Source organism: Epinephelus lanceolatus, chromosome 10, assembly GCF_041903045.1.
Source record: "Epinephelus lanceolatus isolate andai-2023 chromosome 10, ASM4190304v1, whole genome shotgun sequence".
NCBI classification, from domain to species: domain Eukaryota; kingdom Metazoa; phylum Chordata; class Actinopteri; order Perciformes; family Serranidae; genus Epinephelus; species Epinephelus lanceolatus.
The window spans coordinates 32,026,895-32,047,964 of NC_135743.1; the positions used below are offsets into that span (position 1 = coordinate 32,026,895).

Genomic DNA, 21,070 nt, shown 5'->3' on the forward strand with positions numbered 1-21,070 from the left:
AGGTGAGTGTCATGCTGCTCGCTATGAAACAGATACCACGGGGATTAAGCGACACAATCAGGACTTAAAGACAGCCGCCCTCCCTAAAATAACATGGCCCTCGCTGCAAGACGAATGCTCCCCAAAACCCGACTTCATTTGTTTATGACTCGCACATTAGTCATCCTGTGCCTAAATTATAGCGCGGGGGTAAAAGATTAATTCAAGCACAGGCTTTTTCTATTGTTTTTACTTCTGTGTGTTTCTTGAAGCCTAATAACACAGCAGATGAATATAGGTGCAAACATCCTACACAATGTGAAAACCCCCCCTAAAAAACACAGCTATTGTTGGGTGGTAGGTGTCTGTATGAAGAGCAGAAGGATGTTCAGAGTAAAGAAAGAACACTATACATATAGAATAGTCACATTTGTGATCTCAGAAGCACCTATTTTGAATGTTATCACTCTGTTCAGGATACTGTTATCACCCTCACAAACGGCTGTTGGCAAAACTTTCAAAAGTTTCAACAATGCTGCAGTTAATGTTTGGTTATGTCTAGGTACAAAAAAAAACACTTGGTTGTGGTTAGGGAAAGATCATGTTCATCCATTTTGGGGGCACAAACAGCACTGTAATGGTGCAATGTGTCACGAAAAAACACCAGTTTTGGGACACCAACACTGCTGGAAATGCTTCAATGTGTCACAAAATAACACCAACATTTAGGGGCACAAACTTGGCTGAAAACACCTCTATGTGTTGCTGACAAAACACCCACATCTGGGGGCCCAAACACCAATGGAAAGGCCTTGATGTGTCGCTAAAAAAAGCCCTCACTTTTGGAGGCACAAACAATGATGGAAACACCTCGGTGTACTGCTAAAAAACACCCGTTTTGGGGAACAAAGGCCACTGGAAACACTTTGATGCCTCGGTGAGTCGCTAAGAACACCCACATTTGGAGCTACAAATGCTGCTGGAAAGGCCTTGGTGTGTCACTAAAAGGCACCCACGTTTGGGGGCACAAATGCTGCCGGAAACACCTTGGTGCATCACTAAAAATCCCCCACGTTTGGGGGCAACAGCACAGCTAAAAAACGCATAAGTTTAGGGGCACAAACACAGCTGAAGACAACTTGGTGTGCTGCCAAAAATGGCCACAATTAGGGGTACAAATGCTGCTGGAAATGTCTCATTTATGAGCAACTAGTGTTGTTTGTTGGTCTCAGACAGTGGTCTGAAGTGGTCTGCAGCTTAGTAGCCACCTCGCCTATATGTCAAACCCTCCACCATCCCCTCCACCTCCAATGACAAAGTCAACTAATATACATGAAACGCACCGGTTTAGTTGCTGATAACAGCATTCTAAGCTTTATAATGTATATCTTTAACGCTACTGACCAGGGCTTTTGGCAGCATATATGAGGATGACACACCACACAAGATAAATCAGGCTTTTGCATTTGTTGGATTGATACTAACTATCCAATTTCAGGAGCAGAGATCGGATGGACATGTTTGTAGAAAGGTTAAGATGGAGGGAGGCTCTGATACAGGAGCCTTAAGAGAGAGGCGGGAGGTAAAATGTTGCTAACTGTTCATTTAGCCCTGGCTAAGTGGTCAGGGACGCTGGACAGGTGAACTCTATTCTCCCCACTGGCCCTGCGGGGTGTGTATGAGTGTGTGTGTGTGTGGACTGTAACAGAATTTCTCTAGTCCTCTGGGCCCTGGTGCAAAGCAGAGAATAAATGGTGGAGGTGGCAGGCCAGGACAGAAAAATCAATGCCTGCTTATACAGACATGACACACCAGCAGCAAACTGCATTTTGTGTGTGTTGTGTGTATGTGTGAGTGTGTGAGTGTGGGCGTAGATGTACAGCACGCAGTCATACGGCCCTGTGCTCTGTGGGTGTGAGCGCGAGTACCCAGCAGCCCCCATTTCCTCTCTCACAGGGTAGATTGTCTAGCATTTTACGTCAGCTTTGGGATCAGTAAATAACTCTTCGTTTTTTCTCCCTCCTCCTCCACCTCCTTCTCGTTCCCGTCTGCCTCTTCTCTTCTACAGGAAGTTTGAATGCGACTTGTGCGACCGCTCCTTCAGTGAAAAATGGGCCCTGAACAACCACATGAAACTGCACAGTGGGGAGAAACCATATAAGTGTGCCTGGCCGTCCTGCCACTATGCCTTCCTTAACCTGTCAGCCATGAAGGACCACTACAGGACACACACAGGTGAGACAATGAGAGCTGGTAACCTCCACCATGAAGCATCACTGCAGTACGCCTCCCTAAACTCATTGACTGGCACTCTAAACTGCAAAATTCATGAGATTGGCTTTTTACAGGCAAATTGTGTTTTTATGAGTTTGAGACAAAAGGTTTTTTTTTTTATCAGGAAACATAATTGGATCAGACAGAATGTACTTTTTTTTACTCTTCTATAGCTGTAGACGATCTAACAAAATGAAGTTTATGTGTTAACTGTGAAAATCTCACATTAATTATGAATCTTCACAGCTTTGTTTGGGAAAAAAAAACATACACACGTTTTTGGCCGATAATAGCCATGACTTGTCCATCTGTACTGATTTTCAACATCCAGAGAAAGTCGAGAACTAGTTCTTGGCGGTCTCGCAGACACTCTTGTCGGATGGTTAAACCCTTACCTCCTGATCCCGGCGGGACCGCCACAATTATACGATGTTATATCAGCCAATTCTATCTGAATAGACGCAATTGATAGCCAAAGAGACAAAGGAAAAAGATGTTTGGATTTCATGTTTGTTTTTGTTTTCTGCCATCCTCCAGACTTGGAGGGTTGCTAGATGAGGGAATTAAGGTAGTGTGTGTTCCCCCAAATCCAACTGGTTGTCATGTGTATTTCCCCAAATCCATCTGGTCACTAAGTGTGTCTTTCCCAAAACCCAGCTGGTCAGCAAGTGTGTGTTCATCAAATCCATCTGATCCTCAAGAGTGTGTTTTCCCACATTGAAGCGGTCCAGTGTCTGTTCCTCTGTGATGCAAAATACAATACAATTGATTTGAGGGTAATGTGATGACAAAAAATACGACATTTAGTATTAGAAAAGTGGATACTTTATTTTTTATGCGTGCAGTGCCTTTTCTTTTAGATTCCATCCTTCCCTTTCATTTCCGTACATACAGTACAGTACACTGTGGGACTGTACTGAGTCGTGCTTTTTTACTTACTAAAAGCTTTGGATAGACAGATGGTGCGGTGGGCGGTGGGAGGATACTGTCTTGAATAATAGCCCCTCGATAGGAGCCCAAGTCAGCCTCTCTGAAAGTGTCTTTATGCTGCAGCCCAGCAGTTTCCCCTCGGCCTCAGTAATGTCCCACACACGGCTCCTTGATGCCCTTTTAAGTCAATGACAGAAGCAGCAGCAGCCAGTGGTCTGACAGCCTGACTGAGCGCTTGCAGGAGAGCCCTCCATCCGTCACGGGTGCCTGCTGTGTGTGCGTGTATGTGTGTGTGTGTGAGTGTAAGACTTGCTGGATGTTATTTTAAATGTGTTTTAACAGTGATGTAACGTCAAGGCGCCTCTGACATAATTAGACGTTTTATTTTCATTTGTTTCCAGCCCTCATCATTCCCCATCAAGCGGCTGGCGTCATACTGTCACCTAGCTGTCACCTGGAGAGGCGTAGGGTGGTGTGCGTTGGTGTGTGTGTGTGTCTTTGTGTGAATTTAGCAGGAAGAAACACAGACTTGAAGAGAGTGAGTGAAGTGATTGAGATGGAAACAGGAAAGTGATGAAATAAGAGAGCTCGGAAGATCAAGGGTGAGCGAGTATGAACATATGAAAATAGGAGAATTGAGATTGAACCTGAAACAACCTCATTTTAGTGAGCGACAGGACCTGACTTGATTAGCAACACCCAAAAAAAGCTAACACAATTTGCTCTGCTGTGACCCCCGACACTCCTTTGCCAGTTATAATTGCTGCTGGGTCGGACGGTTAGCTACAGCTATACAATCATTGCAATCACATTCCAGCAGCCAACCTGACACACTGAAAAATTATCTGCATGTGTGTGATCTGTTTAAAGGTTATAAATCGGCTCCTTCACGGCACTAAGATGCAATACTAATAAAATAAGTAGGAGATTTTAAAGTCGAGCTAATCTTTCCTGGGAACAGAGCAGTCGGTAATGGAGGGGATGTGAGTTACAGTATGTGTGTGTGAGTGTGTGTGGGTTATACAGACGCTCACAGGATGATGACTAACTGGGGAGTTTGTACTGGAGCTGAGTGTAATGATACACACATCTAGCTCATTATTTCGGAACTGTAAAATTCAAAGTCACTTGGTGAAGAAAAACTCAAAGAAGTATCCCTCTACCAAGAACTTCATACTGGCAAGTTTTGAAGGAGTTGGTCTTTGTCAAGTGGGTATAATTGCCTTATAATCCCTTAAAACAACATTTCTAATCCTGTGGAACAGCAGTCAGTGTCGTGATCTCATGCTGAAATACCATGTTGGAGGTACCCTGAGATCCAAGATCTTATTGCCAATGACTGCTTCTATGTAACTGTTATGATTAACAAAGAAACTTGAGACAGATTGAGCGGAAGTTGAGCACTGAGACAACGTAGAAATATGTTAACACATTAAAAAATGATGTAGATACAAGATACACATTATGAACAATGCAAAAGACGTACGTGCAAGTTAATTGTCACCCACAAAAGGCTAATGTCAACCCTAAGTACGCACGGCGTCTGTCAAGCTTTGGAATTCGTCACATGTCGAGGCGCTGTGAATGGGACTGTAGTGATACACCGTATATAAAAAGTGTGAAGGGATTTTCCACACCAAAAACACAACAATGTCATAGTCTGCAAACGTTAGCATGTTTGGCCAAGTAGCATACTATTTGCAGCAGTAACCCAAACTAGCTTGACTCCACGTCCTGGAGCATTTAATACCAAATTGTTTTGTGTAGTTAAATAAAACCTTGACAATATCCTCTGTGTTTTATTTCCCCACTGTCTGGAAGCTGGTCCTGGATGTGACTGTATCAAAGTTAAGGCTATTGTTAGCAGCTCTGACCTGTTCTTTGTAAGATTTGGGGAAAGCTTACACTCCAGCAACCCGGGTCAAGCAGGTTAACTTACGTTCACAAAACACACTGGTTAGTCTTCATCCCAAAAGCCTTTTCTCTTGTTGTGTTAAAAGTAAGATGTCTATCCATCCATCCATTCATTTTCATCCGCTTATCCGGGCCAGGTTGTAGGGGGCAGCAGGCCAAGCAAAGCACCCCAGACGTCCCTCTCCCCAGCAGTGCTTTCCAGCTCCTCCTGGGGGACCCCAAGGCGTTTCCAGGACAGACGAGATATATAATCCCTCCAGCACGTTCTGGGTCTGCCTCGGGGCCTCCTACCAGTGGGACGTGCCGGAAATAATATTAAAAGAACTATTTAAAAATGAAAACAATACAGCATAAATCAAACATGTCTTGCTTGTTCGAATATGTAAGCTATTGTAGGTAGCCCTAATGTAAAGGTATGACCATGCATTTCTTCTAACACTAGGACTAACTAGTTATACTGATGACAAGAACAATGCTGCTTCTTCATTACTCCACTACATGGATTGTCAGCTGATGATGATGAGAACTTTTTATGCCCGGGACGTACAGGTTTAGTTTTGCTTTTAAAGGGTTCCTGTTTTATATGCACAGTGTGTAATTTTTACCGTTACGGGTTTCTCAATCAAAACATTGACAAATGATTTACTTTGCAGATGTCAGTAAGTTGCGTGGGATCTTGGGAGTTGTTGTTTTAATTGTTCAACAACCACCATTGCAGATGAAAATCTGTCTGACATGACTCAGCCAGAAGTTGTTCACGGATGAGGAAATGTATTTTAAGTTTTATTTATGATATGCTGAGTCAGGTTTATTTACGTTATGTCAATTCATTCTAATGAAGTAGCCACAGGTAAAGTTAGCTAGCAGAACAATAGCTGCCCGATTTCCCTCCTCACGCTCTGACGGATCATCTTGTGTTTCCTTTGTTTCCCTGGAAGTTAGAGCAACTGGAGGAAGTAAAAGCAATATGATGCCATTGATAGGCGACCGAATGAAATGTGCAGTTACCTTGGATAAAATTACAGATTAGTCTGGATTTGAACATTGTTGAAAACATTGGGGATAATGCAATTACACAGTGCCACAAAATTTATAACATAGGTCCAGTCATGTACAGACATTTTAATGTGGAAATATCACACGTTAAACTTTGAAACAAGTCTGCTTGAAACATTAAAGTCAGCTGGATAAGGCATTTTCACTGAGCTGTTGAAATGTGCCAACGAAAGTTGTCATTTAAGCCAGCCATTTGACGGCCACAGGCTAGAAATGAGAAGCTCTCTCTCTCTGAGGTCAACGTATTGTTTTCAAGTGACTTTTGAAACCCATTGTTTTAAAATGACCAAAAAATGTATGTGGTAAATCTGCCACCATTATCTTTGTAAACTGGGTATGTGCCATGTGAGAATGGGAAAGCAACAGTAACTAAGAGAGGCAGGACTTAGGAAATGGTTGGTTCAGCAATAAACACTTGATTAAGGCAAACTCAACGAGACATATTTAGCATTTGTACCCATAACTAGACTGTAACCCAACAAACAAACAAGATTGAAGAGTCCCTAACGAATCATTGGTGGGTAGAGTTGCTGCTTGTGACATGCAGAGCCCCCCTCCCCAAAAACAGAAAAAAAAGTTAACACCTCCGCTCTCCCTCTCCTGCCTCTAACTGGATTCATTGTTCCTCTCTGATTTGTGTGTTTTTTATGTTAATCACTCCCTCCTCACACACCAGTCGTGTCTGAGGGAGGGGGTGGGTGGTGGTGGGGGGGGATTCAGTGGTCGTCAGCCGCCAGGGTCATTTGTAACGGCTGATGAATGAGCGACTCAAATAAATAAATAAGTGCACTGCATCTGACCCACCCAGCTTTTCCCAGGCTCTTGGGCGTTGTGGGGAGTGTGGAAGGGGGGGGGGGGGGGGGGGGGGTAGAGGAGGGTTGAATACAGCGACAGGGCCACAATTGATTTCCTCATTGCATCAGTTTGTCGCTTAATCTGGCGATATGCTGATAAATCTTCGCACTTTGTCAATTAATTTCCCTGAAAAATGAGACCCAAAATGGCGAGCACATCAATACAGCAGCGGATTCCGTGTCAAAAATTAAGCGGTAAAATTAATTGCCCTCCCATCCGCTCCTGCTAAAACATAACTAATGAGGGAGGCAATTATAGCTGCATGCAGACGCCTCTGGGGTTATTTAAAACACACACACACGCACACACACTCACACATACACATATATATATATATATATATTCACACACACATGCAAAGAGAGGTTGTATATTTTGACTTCAAAGTTCTTTTATTGTCTCGCAATAAGGCATATTTAATTCCAGCAAGGGTTCGGGGGGTTGAGGTGTATCACGGGAACAAAAGAGAAGAAGCAATGAGCCAATATTCAAAAAGCCAAAAAGTTTAAGGGCTCTCAATGCAGACACATTAGCAGGAAATGTAGTTTTTAGGGCATTTTTGTGCCTGGCACTAGACTTGACTGGGTACATTGGGTCGTATATGCTTTATAGCTTGATTTGTGCTTGTTTGCACGGCTGTTGTTTAATTTCAGAGGCTCATGAGTTTGGTTTTAGGGTCAGTGTCGGACAAGGCTAAAGTTTAACGTGTCGTGCGTGTACTGATAAAAGGTAGGGGTTAAGTTGAATTGGGAATGAATGAAGTCAAGGCAAGGTTGTGTTGTGGCTGGGTGGGGGGATTCCATGCTGCTTTGGCCGGCCACGTCCTCCAGTGTTGACAGCAGCGCGTCACTCTTCTACTACCCCACCTCACTGTCCCCACCCAGGTCCTCAGAGGGCTCACCGCCACAGAGCAGCAGATGAAAAGCACACATGTAATTTATCGCCAACGTTTCCTCCTCAAGAATAATTGTGGCGACCGCGGCTGGTAGCAGGGATCGATGGCTATGGATTTTTCTGTGGTGGGGTCTTGTAGCGTTGGGCGTAATGAGAGATGGAAAGGAGGGAGGAGAGGAGAGGAGGGGAGGAGAGGAGAGGAGGAGGGGCTGGTGCTGTTTTTCTGATAGGGAGAAAAGGTCTGACCAGATCCTTAGTAACTATTCTAAAGTTTAGAGACACAGGAATAAAGAAGACTTTTTGTTTGTTTGTGCATGAAAAGGTCCTGAAACCTTTTCTCTACTTGAGCAACGGTCCTGCATGAGCGCAAAATTATCTCCCAAAGTTTGGGCAAACAGTTTTGGACTCTTGGCACCTGACATTATCTGGTATTTATGTTTTTGTCTGTGCTCTTTTCTCTGGTTCGTAGTGGGCAGGGCTCAGCCATGAAAAGCTGATGTGTGCCAATCAGGATTTGGCTGTATTTAGATCAAAATTAATGACAATTGTCAGTTTTTTACTATTAAACTTAATAAATAATACATAAGGGTGTTTTTTTCTAACTTTAACTTTGATTCTTGCTTGTTTTAGTCATGAATATTAAATGAAATACTTAAAGGGGACAGTCCTTCCCAAAATCAAAAATACATATTTGTTCCCTCACCTGTTGTGCTTTTTCACAGTCTTGATTGTTTAGGTGTGAGTTGCCGAGCGTTGAAGATATTGGTTATGGAGATGTCCGGCCTCTCTTGAATATATCGGAACTAGATGGCACTTGTTTGTGGTGCTCAAGGCGGCGAAACAAAAATACATTTGAAAAACTCTCTTTGAAAAACAGAAATCATTACCTGGATACTCAAGATAATCCACAGACCTTGTTGTGAGCAGTTTTACGTAGGAACCATTTTCTTTCTACTGAGCTACACCCATCAACAGTATCACTGTACAAAAGGAAGTGTGCACCTACTCATGGACGAGAAGCTTGTTCTCGTTACAGTGTGAGATGTAAAAATAATGGCATCCTCCTTGGCAGCGCTGTAACTTTAGCTAGTTCAGGTGACCAAGCGCTGGGGAACTCACACCAAAACAGTCTAGATTGATAAATACCACAGGTAAGAGAAAAAAAATATGAATTTTGTTGTGAACTGTCCCTTTAAGATTTTAAACCAAGTTTTGGGGTGTTTGAGAGATCAATGATTTTCTTCTATTTTCTCCTCATCGTCTGTGCTTAGTGCTCACTGCTGCAGTGCTGCTTTTCAGAGATCACTCGTCAGTCACCGGTGTGTCTTTGTCCTTCCTTTTCTGCTGATGAAGTTTATTCAACCAAGTTTTTTTCTATTCAATAAACACAAAATACTCTCTGTAGATGATTTCCACATTCAGTGATATTTTACTCCAGGAACATCACACGTCAGGTTTTCAGAACCGCAAATGTCAAGGGTGATTTCATGCGACCATGGAAAGTAGCAGAATGGACATTTATTTATATGAAAACATTGTTCCTTTAACGGCCATTCACACCGGGATTGAAAAGTGAACCTGTATGAATTGGCTAACGAATGCACCTTTTTAAGGCTGTTTTTCTCCCCTCTAAGTGGCACTGCATTAAAACTCTTCTCACAGTCGAGTGGCTTTAAATGGGTGTAATAGAGGAAACTTGAGGCTGCTTTGTCTCTGCGGACCCAGTGAAAGCTGCTATCTGTGCAGAAGAGGAGCAGAGCACCGCTGAGGCCCAGCTGGAAGAGTCACCCAAATGTGTTACCAGTGTGTGGCGAGAGCTGGAGTTCAACATCAGCATTTAGATGAATATTTAAGTGGTGGGGATCTCTGCAGCACATAAATGTACACGTGTGTCTGTATGTTTGAATGTGTGCTACCTACCGTGTTTCCATGTATGTGCTGGCGTGTGGAAATGTGTAACAAGCACACCACATGCAGTTTGATGTGTGTCTGTACATGGGAATAACTGCATCTCGGTATGTGTGTGCACGCATTTGCATGCACATCTGTGTCCATTCTATAAATGTGTTTATATGCGCACGTGCACGTGTTTCCCTGACTGAGTCTTATCACAAACGTTGCTGTGTGTGTGTGCAGGAGTGTGTGACTGCCTGCATGCAGCCGCAGAGAGAATGAGAGAGGGAGAGAGAGAGAGAGAGACCATCATGCTGTTAATGACAGAGCCAGATGCAGGGAAGAGAGGAGGAGTGTAAAAAAGCTCTCCACGCTCCCCATCTGGAAGGCATCGCCCCCAAATGAAGTTGTACAAAACCATCCCATTGATAATAAAGCTAATTTTTATGGCTCTGACAAGTATGTAATTATGTTCAGCGGTGCTTTTCAGATTTTATCACAGTCAATAAACCACACTGGCAATTTCCCGTCCCCCATTTGACATATTTACACGGATCCATCTGATTGGAGGAATTAGTTAGCTGTGAGAGCTCTGATGGATATACACTAGTGATCTGTGACTTCTGCTCGGCTCATCTGTTAGCCAACTAGACCCGCTGCTCATCTGTTCAGTCTGTCTTTTCTTTTCTCGCTTTCTGCCTCTCTCCTCCTTCACACATTTCTCCCAATCCATTAATACAATATTTTCCTCTTCTTTGTCTTTGTGAGAGCTCTCACTTCCTTGCTCAGTGGCACCTCAGCAGCAGTTCTGAGTGAAGGCGCTCATTCCCTCCTCCACCAGACTTTCCCACGCAAAGGATTCAAGGATTTCATAAATCCACTCCAATAACCTTCACTTGTTACCACCCATTGATATTTGAGCTTGTAATTTTACTGTTTAATTGTATTTGTTTTTGTTTAATGTCGACGCAACTTTGAAATTAAAAACTATTGGTGACAGATTAATTATACCGAGCCATATTTAGTCGAGGCAGACAGAGGACAAACAACTGAAATAAGACAAATGTCATGAATCGGGGAGCTTTGCATGTGAAATGAAACCAGCAGTAGTAGCAGTTTATTTTATTGTTGATGGCATTACTTGTATTTCAGTGTCATAATAAGCTTGATCCAAATGCACACCAACACATACCCACATGTAACAGACTCCATGCACATTAAAAAACATAAACATTTTGTCTTTTAATTTAATTTAGTTTGTTAAGCTCAATCAGAATCAATGTCCCTAAATATTAAAGGTTTGGTGTCTTTTTATAGTTTCAGCATCTGGAAATATCCTGTTTATGTTTCCTGTCATTATCCTCCTGTATGTGGCAGAAAGGTGGGATTAGTTTAGTTTATTGCAACATGGGTCTTATTTTATACATGTGTCAGTCATTTCTATCAGTTTTCAAAACATTGTACTCACCAAAGTAAGTTTTGAGATCTGGGGGCGGGGCAGTTTTTGGGCACTATCACTTAAGCAGAGTCCCATGGGGCAAGTTACACAAGTGATCAGATGACCAGACAGGTTGTAAATAAGACAACAGTTCAACAAGATTATGTGGAGAAAACTTAAAATAATAAAAGATAAAAAAAAAAATCAAGAGTGCAACCAATTTTTTAAAAATGTATCTATTTATTTATCTATTTATTTTATGTGCACACAACTATGTCACTTATGTAAGGCAAACAGTGATCCTGGTCAAGTGGAAAACCTCCGGGTCTGAAAAATGAAGTCAACGCCAAAGTGCCAAAAAGCGCAGTTCCTCAAATGGCCACTTGAGGCTGGCTCCAAAAGCCAGTCAATCCCTATTGATCCTCATGTTAAAATTCCCAACTTAACAGCAGAAAGAGGCATGTTTACAGACTGGTACGAGAAATGGTTTTGGTCTCTATAGATAATTTCTCCTTTCAGGAAAAGGGGTCCATGTCATTGGTCCGGCAGCCCATTGGTCCGACATCCCATTAGTCCGACGGTCCGCGGTGCTGAACGGCTCCAAGCGGGCGTATTTCTGCCTTGATGGTGCGCCGCGACTGGCTCTGGGTCAGCTGGGAAAGGCTAGAGGCGAAGCAGGCTCACGGCTTATGTGTTTGCCACTTTGTTTTTCATTTTAACCCACACCATGATCTTTTCCTAACCCTAACCAAGTGATTTTTGTGCCTAAACCTAACCAGACCTTAACCACAGGGCATCATGATGATTTCGGAATGGACTTCGGAACAATGAGTTTAATATGGTCGGAACAATGGGATGTCGAACCAATGGGCTGTCGGACCAATGGGCAGTTCCCCAGGACAAGTGCGTGAGGGTGAATTTTTATATAATTCACCCATTTACATTTTATTAAGGCTCAAAGTTGCACATAATTATGGGCAGGGCCACTTTGAGTGACAGGGTGTCTGCGACTAGTGTCCTCAGGCTCTCAGTCAAATCACCTCTGGTTCCAAAATTCCAAGATGATGACGGCCAAAATGGCAAACTATAGAGGCTTCAGATTTGGAGTGTACAAACCAATGGGGGTCGTCATGTTGGCTACGTCCATTGTTTTTATATAGTCCATGGTCAAACTGTGATGAATGTGTTTACAATGGACATTTTGGATAAGTTTACAGTTTCCACTTGTCTCTTGCAAGTAAATGTGGTTTACCTTGGGGTTCTTTCAAAACCTGTATGATTCTTTGATGATTTTCTTACTTAAAAGATTAGAGTTCTAGTAACCTGGAATTATACTTTAAAGAATTATATCTTGATCTCTTGAAGGAGATTTGGAATTGAATGAGTGCATAAATAAATATTTAATAACATAATATAAATGAGACAAAACAAAATCTTTCCCTCCCAGGGTCTTGCTACATCTCCCTTTATTCTGTTATTTTTAATGTAATTTTTCGGCAGTTTTTTTCTCCTATGATTTTTTTCTCCATCCTTAGACGACTGTAATGATTTAACCTTCCTTTTCTTCCTCTCTCATTGTGTCTTTATAGGAGAGAAGTCTTATCTGTGTGACCTGTGTGGTTTTGCTGGGGGCACAAGACACGCCCTCACCAAACATAGACGCCAACACACAGGTAAGTACACACCCCGAACTCATGTCCAAACAGTAACTGTTGTATGTGCAGACCTTCATAATCTAGGACAGTGATTGACACTTCAAGATCCAAACAGCCTCAATATTTTTTTCACATAGTTTTAGCAACTGTTTGCTCTCTCTCTCTCTCACTCACACACACACACACACACACACACACACACACACACACACACACAGAGGCACATCAGTGTGACATTCTGCTGTCAGTGATAGGCATGTGTACCAGTATGGCTGACTGAATCTGAGATTTTTAATTTCAGTTATCATTTCACCATGTCATTCTGTCGCTTAGGGAAATTGCATTTTTCAGATAGGCTGTCAATAACGAGTGCTTTTTTGGAAATTGGGATAGTGAAACAAATACTGTTCTTAACCGTTGTTTGGCAGGCGCCCAAGGATCAAGAATCCTGTTATAAATATTCATTTAGGTTTTCATAATTCATCTTGTTTGCTCCTCACTTTCTCTGCCATTTCCCCCCGAAACCTCCAATTTCTGTCCTCCTCTCCTGTGTTGACATGTGTCAATTCCACTGATTTAGCTGCATATTCAAATCTGTTGTCATGCAGCTGCACATGAAGGGACTGCCCTGTCTGACAGTGTTTTCTTGTCAGAGTTTGACAGATACAGATTTTTAAAGGCCACTGTTGATGTCAATATTTCTGTGGTTCAAGTTTTCTTAATACAACATTGTGTCATAATTTGGTTTCTTCAAATATTTCCACTTTCATGCCCAAAATTTACAAGGAGTTGGTGGCTAATGTTATTCTTATCAGCACTGAAATGTCACTACAAGAGTCACTTGAATGCCATGTTATTAAACTTGGTAAGTGTTGTGTAGGTTAGCAGCTTCTTAAAGCAGGGTGAGGTTTTATTGCAGGTTTTAAACACTGACATCCTCGAAGGTGTTGAGTCAAACACTTCCTCACTACTCTTGTCTGCCATTTGGACTAAGAAATAACTAAAAATACATCGCTCCCAGAGAGCACAAAACTCTGCCAGTCGACAATGTCCCAACCTGCTGTTACACCCACTGAAATCAGTCCTACTGCTATGATTTTAAGTTAAATTGATACCTTAACCCTGTGAGCATACCTCTACAATTTAGAATCAATTCTCTCTCTGTAAGATCAATGTTCATGTGTCGAAATTGGTAATCATCAGTCATCTAATGATACAGTATAAGTCTCCCATCTGGATTTCAATCAAAATCTTACTCATGATATTTCATAGAGATGCATTCACAAGTTTTAAACATCCTGCTAACAGACCGATAAACTGTCTGAGGTGAAAGCACAACATTTAACAACACTTTGACACTTCAACGAATCTTTACTGACTTTAACTAACGATTTAAAAACTTTGGCTGACACTTAGACTGGTGTCACTTCTTACGTGACAACTGATACTTCAACCATACTGCATCTGGTGCTTCAACCTCACTTTAAATTTCTTCTTATTTCTGCTTACAGTTCAACTGCCTTCATATCTTACTCCGTAAATTGCAGTCCAACTGCTTTCAACTCTTCAGCTGTTAAACTACGTGCAAACGGACAAATAACGTCAATTGCACTTCAGCTGATTTCAATTCTTCAGTGGACACAAACCCTTTAGGTGCCTCAGCAATTACTGACACTTAAAAGACAAGTCCCATACAACATTTCACATACAGAATATTTAGTACTTTATTTTAGTACATTTTAACATTTTTTTGCACCTGCAGTGCTCAGAGTAAGCAAGAACACATAAATGTACTTCAGAAAATGTTGTTATTCAGTAGCTTGAGAACTGTTCATGGTTCTGTTGAATAGTGTTAATTTTGTCAGCTTTTTTAAATAGTTTAAGTCCTGTGTCAAATGTCCTTGTTAAGGACGATGTTTTACTTGCCTAAAGTCTGGGCATTTTAGTCTTATTATAGTCAAATAATAATTATTGTTAGTTTTAGTCAATGAAATCTGTTGACACTTTAGTCTTTTTTAGTCATCAGATCATATTTACATTTCAGTCAAGCCAAACCAGTAATATTGTCATTTTAGTCAAATTTATTTCACACATTTTTTCATCTCATTATTTGATGAAAAACACAAGTTAAATGATTAAGAATGCAGCTTTGAAGTAAGTGTCTCTTCTAGTGGTCTGATAGTATCCATTTAAGGAATACATCCAGACATGGAACATGATCTGATTTGCCTTTTTATTTTGAACCAACAGGATTCAACACCTGGCCTGAGGCCACATACTCTTTAAAACTGTTATGAAACAATGAGAGCTGTACAGACCCAAGTCCTGTTGTTTTCATTGTTAACTTTAACTTTAAGTAAGTAAGTCCTTTCTGTGATCATTGTGTGCTGCTGGAGAAATAAGACCAGACGCACAAACTGTTGCTGTCTGAACAGCCCAATTGTTAACATGGGCACCGAAAGGAAGTGGGCAGCCCTTCTCAACACTTCTTAACTTGTCACCAATACTGCATGTTGATATAGTCCCAGTTGGTGTTTAATGATGTCAGTGCCATCTCGTCATCATCTTGTCTTAGTCAGGAAAAAAAAAAGGTTGTCAATGAACATATTTAGTCACAGTTTTCGATGATTAAATTAACACTACTGTCAGCAAAATATACTTTTACTAACTTTGTTTTTGTCATTGATTGGTCTCCAAATAATCCCACATAGCATTATTAACAACTTCAAATTCTAAATTTGGACTGTTGAATCCAGCAAAATGGTGTCACATATCAGCTGAACCATTCCAGTGCAGTCCTTCTACCTGGGTGTGTATATTTATGTGTCTATGTGTGTTTGTCTGTGCGTGACATTTATATCATCTTGGTCTCACCACCATTTTCTGTGTCTTCTCTTTTAAACCTCCCCCACCCCACAGGAGAGAGACCCTTCAAATGTAAGCTCTGCAACTTCGCCTCCACCACGCAGTCCCACCTATCGCGGCACAAACGGGTCCACACTGGGGAGAAACCGTACCGCTGCCCCTGGTGCGACTACAGGTACCGGCTCATTGACCCGCCCATGGTTGGTGGCGCTGATGGCCGCCACCATGGCACTGATGATCAGGGTTGATAGGTGGGAGGTTGGAGGGCCTGCACCGGGTATATAAGTGAGTGAGTGTGATGGTGAGATAGCAGGTGGCATTGTAGGGTAGTTTGGAGAGGTGGAGGGTGGCGTAAATGCTCGAGGCTTGTGTGTGTGTGTGTGTGTGTGTGTGTGTGTGTGTGTGTGTGTGTGTGTGTGCACGTGTGTGTGTGCAGGGTGGGTGGGAGAGGTGGAGGGCAGACAGGTCTAATCTCCACAGCACGGCTCCATCTCATCACTCTGCCATCATCAACAGGCCCAGCCAGATCTCCCCCAACACACATACACCCGCGCACACTCTCGCTCTCACACACACACAATGTCACTGTCACTGGCAGGTCCCTGTCATTAAAACACCATCATACCACATCAGTAATTACACAGGAAATTGTCGGTGAAATTGAAAAAGTTTTGGCTGGCGTTGCACATCTCCATCTCTCTCTATCTCTCTCTCTCTCTCTCCCTCTCTCTCTCTCCCTCCGTCTCCTCTTGACTCTGTCTCTCCCTCTCTCTCTCTTTCTCTCATCCTGTGCTTCCTCGTCAGGTTGTGGCAGAAGAGTGTGAAAGGGAATGATCTCAAACCCATCATTGGTTTTAGATGTACTCTTCATTCGTTTTTTCCCCTCTGTGACAAAGTCATTTCGGCAGCTTGCTACACCTGCTCCGCTGCAGTGAAGCGCTCCGCTCATTTCATAAGTCTTTTATATGCAGTCCAACTTAGAAAAAATGAAATGCTGAGGTGTAATAATTGCAGTCAGGCTATTATTTTGCAATTATCACAGGTTTATCTCACCTTGTACCTAAAGTTATCATGAAGTATGTCTTGAATGTATCAATTAGGAGTCAACCAGTGTGGGGGATTTTAGCTGATGTTTGATTTCAGACATATGTAAGATGCTTTGAAGATTACTGTGCTGAAATGATTACAAGTGTCATTTAATCGCATAGGAAGATTGTGTCCTTTTTTTTTTTAATATGTGCCGTTTTGAGTTCAACTGCAAGGTTTTTAGGCCAGTGTATGGTTGGTATTTTTATTAGCCACGTTTGCGGCATGCCTCAAGGGGTGATGATGATGCACGGTCTACCACTTTGTTTCAGACTCAAATATCTTTACAACTATTGGAGGAATCCCGCTGATGCTGGTGATCCGTGAACTTACCCTTGTGTCACCATGAGGCTGATAGTTTCGTGTGTTTAAGTGGAATTTTTGGGTGGCTTGCCATGAAATTGTGTACAGGCATTTAAGGTGCCCAGAGGATGAATTCTACTGACTTTTCATAGCACCACCAGCAAAGTCAAGTTTTCACTGCTTGACCACTTGAATGGGCACAAAACGTTGTACAGATATTTGTGTTTTCCAGCTGACTTCAGTGATCCCCTGACTTTTCATCTAGCGCCATCATCATGTCAGTAATCTCAGTTTATGACCAAATACTTGGAAAAGTGTCATTCCCATTAGTCTCAGCTGTACTTTGTGTTTAGTGCTTATTAGAACATGCTAAACTAAGATGGTGAGCACTTTGAGTTTTTTACCTGCTAAACATCAGGATGGTGGCTTCATCATTGTAAGCATGTTAACATGCTGACATTAAAAGCACCATCGTGCCCAACAACATTCTCACAGAGCCGCTAGCATGGCTCTAGGCTCTCAGTCTTGTTAGACTAGACCTGCCAGTAGTCTGTATTAAATTTGCATACTGCAAGAATTTGTTGTTTTGCCTGAATATCATTCGTGCTATGCCAGAAATTTTGTACCTCATGGGACACTAAACCTCAGAACATCAGGGAAAAACAAAGCAAGACTGTATGATGAAAACACACCATCTATCCAAATGTCTCATTAAACATATTACAGCAGGTCAAAGGCTCAAAGTTAAAAAAAAAAAAAGGTAATTATATAAATTGGCTGATTTTTTTTTTTTCCTTGAGGGCAAATTTTGGTCCTATATGAAACCACTGCTGTAGCCTAACCCCAATATCAGAGAGATACTGTACATAGAACATGCCAAATGTTCCTGGCCTCATTGTTCCTGCACTGATACTTAATGATCATTACAGATAGTGGCAAATGAAACAGTAAATTAGAAGCCCAATTAACATTTTGGTGGCCCCAGGGGTTCTGAGAAGTCCAGAGGGCAGTGAAGGGGGGGCAAGGTGGGAGGAGGAGGAGGTTGGGGAAACGCCCCGCTGGCTTACTAATGTGAGGATGAGGAATTGAATGCAGGGGCCTCAGACAGCCACGAGGGCCCTCGCCTCCGCCCTGCTTTTACACACTGAATACATGTTTAAACCCTGACATCTCTGGTGGCCTGACCACGATAAGGAGCTACTAGATGAGTTAGCACGCTTGACCTTTCAATGTAAGCTTATGAAATAGATATGGCACAGTTGTACAGACATATCAAGGTCTGAGGCAAAGCAGTTGTGTGATTGACAGGTCTTGCTCATGGAAAATATACATCTGATTTCCACTTTTAAAATATCCATATTAAATGTTATGGATGACATCCATGGTTCCCACTTGATACAATGTGATCTCCGTCAAGGCTGCTCCTCAAATGCATGTAAATGAGCAGGGAGTGAATGATCTATCAAATGCCACTCATCTCCTATTCAGACAGAGATAGATAATAGAGGGGGATAATTATAGTAGGAGAATAGTGGTAAAAATATTCTAATGATATTGCACTGGGAGTCCTTGGCTGTCAATTAATGATGTCTATTTGACTATTCTCCAGCTTTTTATGCAAACCGCAAAACTTCTTTACTTCAGTGTTTAAGGAATCATTTCTATTGTTCCCAATGAGGAGTTTTTTTTTTTTCTCATTAAAGTCACAGTGGCATCTTAAGCGGTCTAATTGATATGTAGCCTCTGACTCCTGCCATGTTACCATCCTTCTGGGGCTATTATTGTTTATTGAATGCTGCGGCATTCATGTTTCAATCTACCTGTTAAAATAGTCTTTCAATTTGAGGCGATGGCGGCTTTGAGGATGACACGCTTACTGTCAGTGCCAGGAAGGTTTGCGACCTTGTAAAGTGAAGGGAGAGATGAGGGAGGAGGGGGGGAGACATTAATGATGATAACTGAGCCTCCATGGCAGAATAAGATCCAAATAGCCCCAATGATCCAAATACACCCCCTCCCCTCCCAACTCTTAACACACACAAAGAAACACATTTAAATCTCCTCTAACGAAGCGCCTCTCAATTACACCTCTCCCATTACCATACACTCGTTGGGAGGAGGAATATGGAAATGGCTAAAATAAAGGGGCGAGTGAGGGAGAGACAGAAAGAGGCAGAGAAGGGGTGATGTATCCGTTGAGCATCACTATGGCTGAGTCCCATGGTGAGTGCATGGATGGGGGAGGAAGTTGAAACAGTGTTGGGACTAATTAATACAGTGTATAGTAGGAGGGCTGGTGTGGGCTTTCACTAACTGTGACACCTGCTGACTCCTAAATGCACGTTGTGTTGTTTTAATATGACAATTACGCCATTACCATATCTGAGAGATAGCATGGCCCCCCTAGGAATCCACCCGCGCTCTCTTTAGAACCTTTTAGCTCCGCTTCAAATTTTATCTATTTATGCTCCCACTTTTCGAATAAGAAATCAGTTCACTTTTAGTAAAAAATGCATTTTTTAGCAGCATGATTTGCGGTAATTCGTGAGCATGTGACAGTTTTAAGTTCTTGCGTCTGTCTGTTTTTTCATTAAGCAGAAGAACAGTCAACAGATGTGGCCATGATTTGTGTGTGAACTTGCTAGTGAAGGCTGATGAAGGCACGACAGCAGTGGGTGACAATCTACTGGATAAATGATAGAGAATATGTGTGAATATTAAGAGTCATGTGAATCTCACTTGTTTGGATACTTAAAATTCTTAAAGCTCTTCACATTCGTTACACATGACATAAACCTACAAGGCCTTAAATGTATTGTTTTCATATCAGGTCATAGTTAAGGTTCATCATCTGCAGCTCCTTTTTTTTTTTTTTTGAAATTCTGGACTCTGAGCCTTGTTTGATTGTGCTACATGTCACCTGTGAATCAGGTGTGGCCAGTATTGCCAGTCTCTTTCATTGTGGGTCTTTTTGGAGGATCAAAGCTGGACCCCTTTTATTTGTCTGTTTGTTCCCTGTGTCAGTCAGCGCTCATGCTAACTACCTGGTTTTAATTTTGCTTAGCTTTGAACAAACCAGAAAGCCAAATCCAACACTTGTGGGAGCCAGGAATGACTTCTGTGACACAAAGAAAATGGAAAGGTGTTCATGAAGTGGATATATTTTTGAATCAATCATCAGTGATCTGGTAAGACAGACATATTGATGTGGATTAAAACACTTTTTGTTGTTGTTGAGAGCGTGGCACCCCAACTGACTATAGCGTTCAGTTTTGTGAGGAGCCATCATAGTTCACCAGTGGCTACAGCTTATGTGTTTCATACAGCATGAACAGAACCTAGTGAGGGCCCGCTCTTTTTTTTTTTTTTTTTTTTAAGGCCCCAGTGGAGCCGGGCTGGACTGTGGCCCCATGATGGAGAGAGGTGTCTCTGCAAAAGTGAAAACAAATTCTCTCCTTGGCTGGCGTGAGCTATGGCACTGTGAGGCTTTATTGTCCCGGCCAAGGTGATAAGGGAGAGTAATTGCGTATTATACTGTCCGAGAATGTCAGGTCCAAACTGAGCACGAGTGCCCCATCCATCAACACATGATGGTGTGTGTTTATGTGTGTGTATGAAACTGTGTTCTACACTGCACATGCTTGCTTGCATGATGCATTATGTGTGTGCTCTCTTGTACGTGTGTGTGTATGTGTGTGTGTGTGTGTGCGCAGGTGGGGGGGTACGGTGTTTACGGATTCATGTCTGAATATTTGCACTTGTGTGGTCATATTAGAGATTAATAATTTTTATTTTGGTGCAAACTAAGGTCTGTTCATGTCTGTGTAAGTATATATGTATGTGCATGTTTGTTTTGTCCATTCAGGGTTTCAGTAACACATGTGTGTGTTTGTGTTGGTGTGTCCATGGGCAGGTTTAGATAGAGCCT

The 21,070-nt window shown here is 42.1% G+C and overlaps 1 protein-coding gene across 1 annotated transcript in view; it reads left to right on the forward strand.

The window, feature by feature from the left end:
* znf407 (zinc finger protein 407) overlaps positions 1–21,070 on the forward strand; it is a 166,612-nt gene that overhangs the window by 96,752 nt on the left and 48,790 nt on the right. The window contains exons 6-8 of the mRNA XM_033640767.2: positions 2,048–2,214; positions 12,823–12,906; positions 15,808–15,928. Of these exons, the coding sequence (XP_033496658.2) occupies positions 2,048–2,214; positions 12,823–12,906; positions 15,808–15,928 (372 nt within the window). The remainder of the gene's footprint in view (positions 1–2,047; positions 2,215–12,822; positions 12,907–15,807; positions 15,929–21,070) is intronic.